General features: G+C 42.0%; 1 protein-coding gene across 4 annotated transcripts in view; it reads right to left on the reverse strand.

Annotated features, from left to right (window-relative positions):
- The window catches only part of CXADR (CXADR cell adhesion molecule), a gene marked incomplete at its 3' end in the record, with an annotated part of 53,606 nt that overhangs the window by 14,426 nt on the left and 26,007 nt on the right, over positions 1-13,173 (reverse strand). For 3 of the 4 annotated variants that reach the window (XM_081235416.1, XM_081235415.1, XM_081235417.1), the window contains exons 2-3: positions 7,061-7,227; positions 1,202-1,406 (exon numbers count right to left, since the gene is read on the reverse strand). In XM_081235416.1, coding sequence (XP_081091542.1) covers positions 1,202-1,406; positions 7,061-7,227 — 372 coding nt within the window. The remainder of the gene's footprint in view (positions 1-1,201; positions 1,407-7,060; positions 7,228-13,173) is intronic. The other variant, XM_081235418.1, reaches the window with a different exon arrangement.

A 13,173-nucleotide genomic window follows, 5' to 3' on the forward strand; every position in this document is an offset into this window, starting at 1 on the left:
CAAGATAACCCCTGGAGTTGCCATTGGGGTGAAAAGAAATCCGCATTCTTATTCCTAATCTCTACCTGCTCTGATATTCATTCTTTAGAAAAGAATGCTACTCAGGATGAGTCTGGAATCCAACGCACTTAACCCCTCTGCTCAGTTTCTAAAACAAAAGGAACGAAAGGTAGAAGTTGATGTGGGGGGAGTTGTCCAGATTAGTTATCTCCAGGGGTATGGCAGGTGATTCCAGCAACCAGTATTTCCTACATAAAGTGGGTGCCCAAGTGTCCCCCAAACCTGACACCTTAGGTCACAGGGGAATTTACTGTCACTGAATAGTGCTAGATAGTTGAGATTTTCTACATGGCAGCCATTGTACTTTTGGATAAAGCCTACCACGATAAGATTTTAGAAGTATATTTATGAACAGTACCTTTCAGAGTTTCTCAGTTTGCAGCGGTAAAGAGTGCTTGTGCATGACCACAGAATCTAGAGGAGGATAACAAACTCTGCCGGCTTTAACTGTTTATAAAGCAGTTTATACATATCTCCTTCTTAACTGTCCTGGAGAGCTCCATCTTAGTGGCCACCTGTCTAATCTCCTCACTTTAAGGATGAAAAACATTGATGCTCATGGAGGTTAAAGGACTATCTAAGGTCTAAAGGCCTTACACCAATTCAATATTCCAGCTACCATGTTCCATCTCCTCTGTTCTAAATACTCCGATTATTCATCATAGAAACCTCATTTATTCTTTGGGAAATGCAGTTCGAAAAAGCTTAAGGCACACATCACAGTTTTGAGCTGAATAAGACTGCAAAGAGATTTAATGATAATTATTTTTATGTTTCTAAAATGTAGGCTGAGGCCCAGGAAATGAAGAGGTTCTATTTAATTCTCAGGGCAAACCTGAGAACTATGGGAAAAGCCTGGATCCCCTAACTCCTGCTTCAGGGTTCTTCTCCCATATCACAAAACTCCTTCGTTTACTTTCAAATGCTTTCATGAACTTCACAAAGAAGTTGGTCGCTTATTTTTCCTACCCCCCCCAAAAAAAGGTAGCTTTATGTTTTATGCTATTAGAGGACATTAGAATTATGTCAAGTATTATAATTATTATTCTAAAAACCTAAGCTTTGTCTCACTTAAATGCTGCTACTATAGTACTGTAACCACTCACCCTGTTAATAAGTAACATTATTACAAATAACTTACCAAGAACTGTCAGCTGAATCTTCTTATTTCCAACACCAGGAGCTTTTTTCACTTTGCACTGGTATGTGCCAATATCTGACAACTGTAAATTTGTTACATTTATTGATGCATCACCAGATTTGAGATCAGTACTTGTAAAATGTACTCGTCCCTTGAGATCTTGATAGTAGTCGTCATAAATTTTGTCTCCGGAATATAAAATAATCTAAAAGAAAGTCAAGATAAGACAAGGAAAAAACAAACAAGCAAGTAAACTCTCTGTCTCATTAAAGGAGCTCTGGATACACCATGGTAATGTAGGATCCACAAAAAGAATAAGAACACGGTATCATGAGGAATCTACAATTATTCAAATCACGGGTTAAGAAAACGGAAAGAAACCACAATATGATCCCAAAGTATGGTCACACACTGTCAGTGTAGATGGGGAAACCAAGACCGCCACATGATTAAGTAATGTAGCCCTCTATCAGAGAGCCATTCGGTGAGACTCCACAAGAGCATGGATTTGTGAATTCTGAAACACTCTATTTTCAGCTGCCTCAGAGGATGCAGTATGCCGATCAACTGTATAAAATCAGGTACAAACTACCACTACTGCCCAAAAAGGGCTTATGATAATTTACCCATGGAACTTACAGACAAAAAAGACAACATTTTTTGTCTTAATATACTAAGTTGGAGGTACTCGAAGGTTCCAGACCCTAATAGATAAAATAATAAAATAAACCTGTTAAAATGTGTGTGCCCAGCCAGGTTACACAGGACCTTCCAATTAATCTGTGATGAAGAGCAAAGACCTTTCCTAATTCCACTAAGTTTTCTGAACCACTGTTATAGGCTTTGATGGAAATAACTAAAGGCTAGATTTAGAGGAAAAATAAATTCTGCTAAACTTGACTTGGAAGAGAACTTATAATAGTCATCTCTAACTATCACTAAAATTAATTGAACACACTTTATAATTTTTCATTCGCTAATAAAATCCTTCATTCTGGCCATCTGAGACCAAAGAGCCAAAGAGCAGTGGTACCAAAGTCAAATAATAATCAGAAAAGACAACTACAGTCTACATCCTGCAAATAATTTTTTATCTGAGATGTTTATTATGAAAAATAAGATCAGAATCAGGGCCATCTGTAGGAATTTCTTCAGGGCACAGACTTGGGTTCTTCTATTATCACCTCCACTACCATGCTGACCACCCCCCCAATTCACTAAAGATCTTTTGCTTGTATAAAGTGTCTGCATTGCAGACGCACTCAATACTGGTTTGCTAAGTAAATAAAAGACACAGTCGAAGGGTCCACAGCTGACTTACTGTGTAAAACAAGCCATCACTTTGTTTGTTCCATCTTCTCCCCACACCCACTTGACAACAGCAACACTGAAAACTCCTCAAATGAGACAGTGTCTCTTCCTCTATATTAAACCGTGGGCTCTCCTGAGCCACAAAGTTCAGTCCCTCATTCTGCTACACACACACTTCAGGAGTCTTTCAAGGAGGGCCTGACAAATAAAATGTGTCTCCACTGTCAGTCATTTTTGTAAACTAACTTAATGTTTTCCCATGAAAACAGTCTTATAAACAGTAGTTAAGAAACCGGGAAGTAACATTTACCAGGCAATTTTGATTCCTCTTTACAACCCAGCAGCGATGGAGAGACTATCCACATTTAACCTTTAACCTGAGGAAAGCAGGGGCTGTCACAGACCTACTCTCCCAAAGTCACACAGCTGAGATGCAAACCAGATCCATGTGGCCTGACACTGTATACTGACTGACTTTATAAACATTTCTTTATGACTTACAGGCTTACGAAATGCTAATGCATACAGTATTTCAGAGGATTCTTACCACAACCCTGAGGCAGGTGTACTTGTTCCTATTTTACACATGAGGAGACAGAGGAGGTAGTACACGTTAGTGCAGAGGATAATCAAGTGCGGGCTGGGGGGTGGCGGGCAGGGCAAGGTCAGAGAGACTGGGGTTCAGAGCCCCGGCTGTGTCTGTTGCCAGCTGCGTGACCCTGGGCGTGTTCCTTCAAATCCCTGGGCCTCATTTTCCTCCTCCTCACATGTATAATCATCCTCATTCCGGGATGCTGTTTTAAGGCTTAAATAAGTATATATAATTAAAGTACCTAAAACACTGCCCAGCACACAGTAAGTGCACAGTACATGGTAACTGTTTGCTGACTAAAGAGATCACACAGGGAATGGGGATGGAAATTTCTCCAGCCCAGTCCCCCACCGCACTGCCTGCTAGCTTAAAAATATTAAAATAAGGATTTAGCGAGCATTATAATATATAATGTAATTATAATGTAGCTGAAATTCTATGTAAGCATCCTCCTCTGCATCAATCTCTCCCTAGCCCTTCTTTCTTTTGGTCTTCCTTTACTGTGTTTTAGGTTAGAGGCTAGGCTTTGCCACATTTGCCAAAATTGCCCAGAAATGGACACTTCAACCCAGTTCCTAGTTTCACACTTGTCTCACAAGTCCTGTAGGCAGCAAGCCTGGGCCTCCCACTCAGCACAGAAGTCCTTGTCTCCTTACATGAATAGAAACACAAGGCTATAGGGCACGCTGAACTTCTTGGTCTCGAGTCGTACCTGGTCACAGGGCTTCACCCGTGAGTCTTAAGCCAGAAGCATTTATGACCTGTGCTCTCCATTCATGCATCTTAACCACGGAACCAGAGTCCTGGACTCTAAAGGGGGATGGGCACTGCACTGGCAAGGGAGTCCGGGGTGTGTAGGACCTCAGGTAGAAGCCTGCGCTCAGGGTGCTGGCACTGCCATGGAAAGGGGAGAGGGGATGGGGTTTCCCTGGTGGCACAGTGGTTGAGAGTCCGCCTGCCGATGCGGGGGACACGAGTTCGTGCCCCGGTCCGGGAGGATCCCACATGCCGCGGAGAGGCTGGGCCCGTGAGCCATGGCCACTGAGCCTGAGCGTCCGGAGCCTGTGCTCCGCAACGGGAGAGGCCACAACAGTGAGAGGCCCGTGTATGGCAGAAAAAAAAAAAAAAAAAGAGAGAGAGAGAGACGGGATGAAGAGCAAGATGAGAGGGGACAGGGTATCTGGGCTGAGTATACAGGATGAGTCAGGCTCAATTTATTTTGCTTAGGGGGAGAGAAGGAAGTTCTAGTACCAGAATCAGGGCAGAGATATACGCTTGGAGGGGGTGGCCCTAGACATTTACAACTTGGGAAAGCACCTTAATTTTTTTCTTCACAAATACATCATAGACAGACTGCTTGTATTTGCCAAAAATAGTTAATTACCTAACTGCACTGATTCAGCCATTAAACAGCTGGATAACCCCTTCTTTAACATGGACCATAAGTAAACATTTCCCTTCCAAATATATTATATATAATATTCCTCCAAATATGTGAACTTCTTTTTCTCTCCCTGGTTTAATATAATTTATCAACACTGATTTTTTAAAATTAAATATATCAGGCGAAGCTAATATGAAGCACTCTAAATTAGTGGAATATTCTGGTACCATTAAAAGGCAAAGCGTGATATGTGTATCTGGAGATGAGGCTGAAATCGTGCCGCAGAGGGTTAACAGAAACTGGTGACTAACAGGAATTCCTGAGCTTGTCTTAGAGAACAGCACATAAGAAGAGCACAGCTTGTTCAAAACCCCTCCACTTGTACCCTACCTTCTCTGACCCAGCTCGCCTTAATTATTTTTTAACTCCTTAACCACCTTTATAGACAATGCTGATGTATGGGTCACATAGTGATGGGGGGGCTTAAGTTGTTTTCCAGGAACTGGGAGTTGGCTTCTGTGCAGTTCAAGCCGGCTAAGGTTGGCTGGGACCACCAACCCTAAAACTGAGTCTGGGCAGGTGTCCACTGAATGGCCTTTTGACGTCAGAGGGCTGAAAACTCCACCCTCAATCATGCTAAGTGCCTCCATTTCTGAAGATGAATCTCAAGAAAAAGCATGTAACTAAGATAAATCTGCACAGAACACTGATGACCTTACCTTTTCCTAACTCCAAACACCTTTCCCCATGTGTAAGACCACCCTGCTTCTTTTTTTTTTTTTTTTTTTTTGCGGTACGCGGGCCTCTCACCGTTGTGGCCTCTCCCATTGCGGAGCACAGGCTCCAGATGCGCAGGCTCAGCGCCATGGCTCACGGGCCCAGCCGCTCTGCGGCATGTGGGATCTTCCCGGACCGGGGCACGAACCCGTGTCCCCTGCAACGGCAGGCGGACCCTCAACCACGGCACCACCAGGGAAGCCCCCACCCTGCTTCTTTCTCTCATAAATATGTCAAGTCCCTTGCCTTCAGGGAGGCAGATCTGAGATTTGTTCTGTCTCCTCACTTGGCTGCCTTGTGAATAACTCTTTCTCAGCTGTAAACTTTGGCATCTCAGCTCTTGTCTTTCAGCATTTGTCTTGCTGCAAGTCAGGCAAAGAAACCTGGTTAAATACCAAGGTTATGGGGCAATTTTTCTCCTTTGTGCTACTTTTGGCTTTTCAAGTTTTCTACATTACGCTCTTATTAATTTGTAATTAGAAAAAATTCTATAATAATACAGTCATCCCGGGGCTTCCCTGGTGGCGCAGTGGTTAAGAATCCGCCTGCCAATGCAGGGAATGCGGGTTCGAGCCCTGGTCCGGGAAGATCGCACATGCTGCGGAGCAACTAACCCCGTGCACCACAACTGCTGAGCCTGAGCTCTAGAGCCCACGAACCACCACTACTGAAGCCCGCGTGCCTGGAGCCTGCGCTCCACAACAAGAGAAGCCACCACAATGAGAAGCCTGCACGCCACAACGAAGAGTAGCCCCCGCTCTCTGCAACTAGAGAAAGCCCGTGCACAGCAACAAAGACCCAATGCAGCCAAAAATAAATAAATTTAAATGAATAAATTTTTAAAAAAAGAAACTAGATCTTAATTATAAAAAAAAAATTAAAATAAAAAAATAATAATACAGACATCCCTCCATACCCCCGGTGGGGGTGGGGATGGGGGTGGTTCAGGACCTCCTCCCTTTCCCCCTCCCCTCCTCAGATGCCAAAATCCGCAGATGCTCAGGCCCCTCATACAAGATAGCGTACTTATGAGATGACTTAAAGTATATGCACCCTCCCATATACTTTAACTCATCTCTACATTACCTACAATACCTAATACAATGTAAATGGTATGTAAATTATTGCTGGCATGTGGGAAATTCAAGTTTTGCTTTCTGGAACTTTCTGGAATTTTTGTTCCCAAATATTTTCAATCCATGAATGGTTGAATCCACAGATGGGGAACCCACAGATATGAAGGGCCAACTGCTGTTTTATTTTTTAAGGAATTCAATGTATAGGATATTTAACTTGCAAAAATATGGAAAGCAGACTGTAATAATACATACCTTCATTACACTGTTAGACTTGACCCTTATACAATCCTTGTGTGAAATGTAAAAATTCAATTCTACCTAACCTTTCACAAAGCCTAGTTTACCAGGCATCCCCTAACACGTTATGCACATTCCTGCTGCACTGTCAGACCTGCTCCATATACGCCTCCCCTGCTCCCTGGCTCACATATATTTCCAAGTCCAGATTTTCAGAACGTTCACAAGTTCCTCTTCTTCCTTGCAGCCTTCTCTAAGAAGTCTGGTGACCTTTTCTTCCTCTTGAAATCGGAGGTCACTTATTATCCACTTCACTCCATTACATAAGTGTCCTCAATTTCCACAGCATGTGCCTTCCTCACCTACACCATAAGCTATGACTTTCTTCATAGCTCCCCACGTCCCCCCCCCCCATCATCAGCACAGTGACAGACACCGAAGACCAGTTCCCCGGCATCTGCCGAGTAAGCAACACATACCACTTGATCCACCTTCTGATTATCAGCTGGTGATAGCAGCCACTCGATGTCCAGAGGTCCCTGGTCTTCTGGACCGAGGGTAAATTTGCACGGCAAATAGGCAGTTTCCCCTTTGGCCTTTTCAATCATCTGTTCAGGAGTAGTGATACTCAAACTTCTGGCGAAATCTAGAATATGAAACATGCATATCGACTGAGCATCTGCTCTCAGGCTGGCAGCACGCTCAGCACACCTCAGCTCTTCAGAGGGAGCACAGGATGTGGGTGAAACAGGATTTTATTGGGGACCACAGGAATGAAATTCCAACTCAGCGGTCCCCAGTTTTTAAGTTTGTGCTTCTGTAGAAATAGAATGACAAATATTAATATCCATCTTATTCAACACAATTTCCTTTCAGAACACTGGAAAGTTCCCAACATTATATGGAATACCAGCATTCTCATATGAATCATAAGAACCTAGTAAAGGATTTCTATTATCCAAGCAGATGTTTAAAACTGAACCTGGCTAGAGTCTCTGAAAAGTCAATTATGTCATACTAATTCAAGGCCACATTAATTCACGCTTCCATGGTGCCAGCGACACACTTGGAACTCCCATCACTGGGGCACATGCTGATGAATTTTGACACGTTTTCTGCCAAGGCTTCTGTAATTCCAAATTTTTATTAAATTTGATTCTGTAACTTTTATTGAATGCTTAAAAATATTTCTAAGCAATAAATTTTGATGACAATTCAAAAAGAGAAGAAACTGTCAATTTATATATTTTTAAATGTACCAAATAATTGACCTCAATATTATCTTTAAGACATTTCTTACCGTTTGTCCCTTCTTATTTCCCTTCTGAAAAACAGTCAGACATATTTATTATATCATATTTTAAAAGACATCATAAAATTCCATAACCCATTCTCAAATTTGTATTCTATGAAACTTCCACTTAGATCACACTAATGCTGGATGGTAATATTTGAAAACTTTATAAAAGCAAAAATAGATGTCCCGAGCCCCAAACAAAAATTCCAACATAGTTTCTTCCAACTGAGTTTGTGAGAGACATGGCTAAAACCCACTGCAACCGGGCTTCCCTGGTGGCGCAGTGGTTGACAGTCCGCCTGCCGATGCAGGGGACACGGGTTCGTGCCCCGGTCCGGGAAGATCCCACATGCTGCAGAGCGACTGGGCCCGTGAGCCATGGCCGCTGAGCCTGAGCGTCCGGAGCCTGTGCTCCGCAACGGGAGAGGCCACAGCAGTGAGAGGCCCGCGTACCGCAAAAAAAAAGAAAAGAAAAAGATTACAGTTTGAGCAACCAACAACTTAATATAATGCAAATTTGGTCTGTAAACGAACTATCACACAAAACTTTTTTTTTTTTCCACTATTTACACTATAAAAGTTTGAACCACACTAGTCTGTCACTGTATGTTTTTCTTGTGATAACCTAACATTTTCTTATGGGTAAAGTCAAATGTGTAACGTATGCAGATCTGAAGTTTCAAATGAATACACTGGTTTCCATTCAGCAGCTCTACAACGTGGGCCTCTACGTCACCCAACCCTGACTTTCAGGGCTGGATGATGACCTGGAAGAGACCCCAAGCACAAAGATTATGATACATGGGGCCTTCCTCTCTCCCCCACTTCCCATCCCCCTGCTCACACCATAAAAATAAACACAGAGCAAAATTAAAAGTAAATCCAAGTCCTAATTCTCCATAATGATGATTTTGTTGCTGGTTTTCAAATGACACATTCCAACAGAACAAACCAAAATGAAGAATTATATTATTATCCATCATATGAACCTTTCCATTAGCTCTTAGAAGAAGAGGCTTAATACACGCAGACTATCAGTTGTAATGAAATGTTAGGTTGTAGCCAATAGATTGAGAAGGAAAGAAAAGTCAGGTTACATTCAAGACCATTTATATTCAGGCACCATCCTAGGCTTTTATCACATTTAAGTGCACTCATCAAACAGCAAATTAAAACTGGACACAGACTCTCTGCAGGCCCTCCCCTAAATCAGAGGTGGCCTTGTTTTGGCGAATAGAAAGTAGCCTGAGTACTGCTGAGCCAGTCCCAGGGCTAGGCTTCAAGAGGCGTTGCTGCTCCACACAGAGAGAACTGAGGTGTCAGACCAACAGCTGTAAGTACCCAACCTGCAGCCACCCTAAAACACCACTCTAGTCCACACCAGCTGCCTGCAGCTCCAGGAGTGACCCTAGACAGGATCATGAACTAATACACGATTGTTCTTTTAAAGCCTCTAAAGTTTGGGTTAGTTTGCTAAACAGCAAAGATTGGTATGCCATCCAAAACCACTGATTCAGCCCAAATGGACCACTTACCATCCCCCCAGAAGTCCATACTACTCCAATCTCCATTTCATGTGCACATTTCTAGTTTAGATGGTATGATTTGATAGGTATCTGTGTAATCGCAACTATTTCTCCTGATTAATGTTCAATCCTCTGAATAAATACTTTCTATCATTTCTAATAAACTCAATTCCATTCCCACCTCATTCACTCAGGCACTCTGCTACCTCTCCAGCCTACAATGATTTTTCCTCTGTCTTCCTAGTAATGCTCACAGTACTTTACTTTCTGCTATCCGTTATCACCCATTTGGCGCTCAGCGAATACTATCTTCTTCTTTTTTTTCCTTTTATAAACTCAGGCTCCATGGTTTTTGTCCCATCTTCTAGATATCAATGAGCTTATCTTCCCATACTACTTTGTAATTTTCAGTGAATGTTTTAAATGCATGCCCTGATTCACCATTAGCTCCATCAGGGTCAGCAGAAATTGTGGATACCTTTATCCTCTGTTGTGTTCCTTGCACATTAGTAGAAAATAACTGGTGACTGGATTATAACTTTGATGAATTTTAGAAATGTTGAAAAATAGCATTAATCTGCCAGAAGGTCCTGCTACTTGAAGATCTCCTGTCTATAGCTCCTACAATTGTCTGCATTTGTCTGGGTATGAATACCATATGTATGATGTAAGATAAGAACAATCTAAGTACAGTCCAGGATGAGAATTCCATTTCAAACAAATCAAGACACAGTCCAAAAATATGGAGGCAAAAAATATATATAAGTAAGAATGAAAATTTGATTAAAACTTCCTGGTTACTCTGTGCTTCTAGAGCTTTTATTTGATAAAAAATCAAATGAAAACTTTAGAGGCATCAATTAGATATCTAAATAAGTGAAAGTTTAAATTCTCCTACTTCATGCTCAGTACTTATACTACAGTCATTAGAATGAAATGTAACTTCGTTTTCATGATAGTATCATCCATTCTTTCTTCTTTGATACATAAAAATTACTTTTCTTTTAAAGAGTATCTTAGAAAACAGTTTCATGTGTACAAAAATGATCTGGATAGATATCAAACTGTTAGTTATTTTTCACAACTGAGATTTTAAGAAAGGTGAGCTTTATAATGAGATTTCCTTAATATGTATACTGCTAAAAGAAATTTTAAACAGACTCTTAAACGGTTTTCAGCATTTCTTTTTCCAAAAATGTTTAAAACATTCAACTGCTCTTCATTGTGTTGCACTAGAAATGAATTAAAATCTCAAGATGGTAGAAAACAGTTATTGGGTTTCCTAGCAACACTGAAGGGGCCTCTCTGCACGAGGGCATAGTTTTTCAAGCACTGATGTATGCATCCGTCACAAATTGTAGAAGACAAAAGGCAGACACTTGGTCTCAGGCAGTGTCTCTGGATATTCTTAACACTGCCCAATTCTATTTATGCAGCAAATTGAGTGATAATTTAACTTGCAAACTACTTGTAAGTTCAAACATGGTCTCAAAACTAAGTCAAATAACAAATCTTCTTATAATTTTATTCAAACATATTCAGAATGTGATGAAATACGCAGCACATGATCAACCACAAGTACTTGGAGGGTCCTGTTAACAAGTGCTCAGCACTGGATTATGTAAATAAACAGACTGAATCATGTCCCTTTTTGGCAGTGACTAAAATAACATCTCCCAGTTTTCTGCTTGCTTTCTCTAATCTCCAAATTCCAAATCACTTGAGTCTGTGGAACCTCTCTTCTGCCCAGTCTGACTTCTATCTGAGCATCAAAATGACATGACTTCATCAGAGTATTTTTCAGCTTTGATGTTGTCATCTTCTGCCAAGGCCTTCGATCTGTTTCCACCGTCAGAAAGGAGCACAACTGGAGAGCGTGGCAGGCAGTACTCCTCCTGAAGGCAGGCAACGTTTGCAACTGATAACCTGCCTTACTTCTTCCATTTCTTTTCAAGTTTAAGCTACATGTTAACCTGGATGGTCTTCAGCTATCTTTTCCTTCTGTCAATCTTAAAATCATAGGAAGTTGGAATGTGCTCATGAAACTTTATAGTTGATTAAAAAAATAAATGAAGTAAATGTGTGAGAATTTTCGATAATGTTTTGACTGAGGAAAGTCTTAAAGAAAACTAGAGGGGCTTCCCTGGTGGCGCAGTGGTTGAGAGTCTGCCTGCCAATGCAGGGGACATGGGTTTGGGCCCTGGTCTGGGAAGATCCCGCATGCCGCGGAGCGGCTGGCCCCGTGAGCCACAATTACCGAGCCTGCGCATCTGGAGCCTGTGCTCCGCAACGAGTGAGGCCACAATAGTGAGAGGACCGCGCACCGCGATGAAGAGTGGCCCCCGCTTGCCACAACTAGAGAAAGCCCTCGCCCAGAAACGAAGACCCAACACAGCCATAAATAAATAAATAAAATATATTTAAAAAGGCAAAATTCCTTTAAAAAAAAAACTAGAGAACACAAAACAGAGAACACAGAAACTATGAAGGAAAACACATAAATTTAACTATATTAAAAATCTTAGGTTAAAAAAATCACCATTTAGCTTTCAACAAAACTTGCTGAACGAAGGAAGGTTTTCTGCTGTTCTATCACTGAGGAAATGAGACAAAAGGAATCACCTGAAACGTGTTTTCCACATATTTATCTATACAAGCAAGACACTAAATGTGGAGTCTGACCAAAGATGGCATATGCACAGGGATCTTTCAAGCAGTGATGAGTGAGGTGTTTTCACCTGCGTGGAGAGAGGGGCTCCCACATAAGCTGTCTAGAGATCTAAGCAATCAATGAAATGCTTCATTACAACAGAATCAAACGGCATTCAAGAAATTCTGGATGCCCGAGGTAAGCAGGTCACAATACGCTGGGGACAGCACAGGCAAAGCAAACTCACAGGCCCAAGTACCTCTGTCTAAGAGAATGGAAACAGAAAAAGCCAAGCTAGGCAAAAGTGTTGGAAATATTGCAGCACCCATGGAGGGCGAGTCCAACTTACTGGACCAACACTACAGGAGGCCTGTGAAATGCAAATGAGCAAACCCACTTTGAGGAACTGAGGCTGAACTCACAAGACCTAATACGTGCAAGCATGCATCTGAAAACAACCCCAATGTCCGACAAAAGGCAGCATCCGAAAACAACCTAGACGCCTAATAACAGGCAGGAGAATTAAGGTAAGAAATCCAAGCTCTCCTACCTGAGACAAAAAACTAGAGCAAACACACTAGGCCAGAACGAGCCCGCTCCAGCCAAAGGACCTGACTAAAATATGGCTTTCAGGTAGTAAAATCGACTCCCACTTATATTAATGGACGTTCGACTAAACACTGCCACCACCAGGTTTAATTCCATTTACCTGACAGCAAAGACAGTTATCTAATCAAATTAGATCTTTCAAAAAGAATATGACCTTTAACATACACGTTTAATAATAAATATACAAGTATAGTAATACTCTGGGGGGACTGTGCTAGTGACTGAATCGTGTCCCATCATAGTTCTTGAGGATGCCTTAATGAATCCCCCATGTAACTGTGTTAGAGACGGCCTTTAAGGAGGTGATTATGTTACATTCGGTCGAAGGGCGGAGCCCTAATTCGATAAGAACTGGTACCTCCTTAATGTAACTTTTTTTTTTTTTGCGGTCCGGGGGCCTCTCACTGTTGTGGCCTCTCCCGTTGCGGAGCACAGGCTCCGGACGCGCAGGCTCGGCGGCCATGGCTCACGGGCCCCGCCGCTCCGCGGCATGTGGGATCTTCCCGGGGG

This window comes from Mesoplodon bidens, assembly GCF_964165515.1.
Source record: "Mesoplodon bidens genome assembly, chromosome: 5".
In the NCBI taxonomy this organism is placed as follows: domain Eukaryota; kingdom Metazoa; phylum Chordata; class Mammalia; order Artiodactyla; family Ziphiidae; genus Mesoplodon; species Mesoplodon bidens.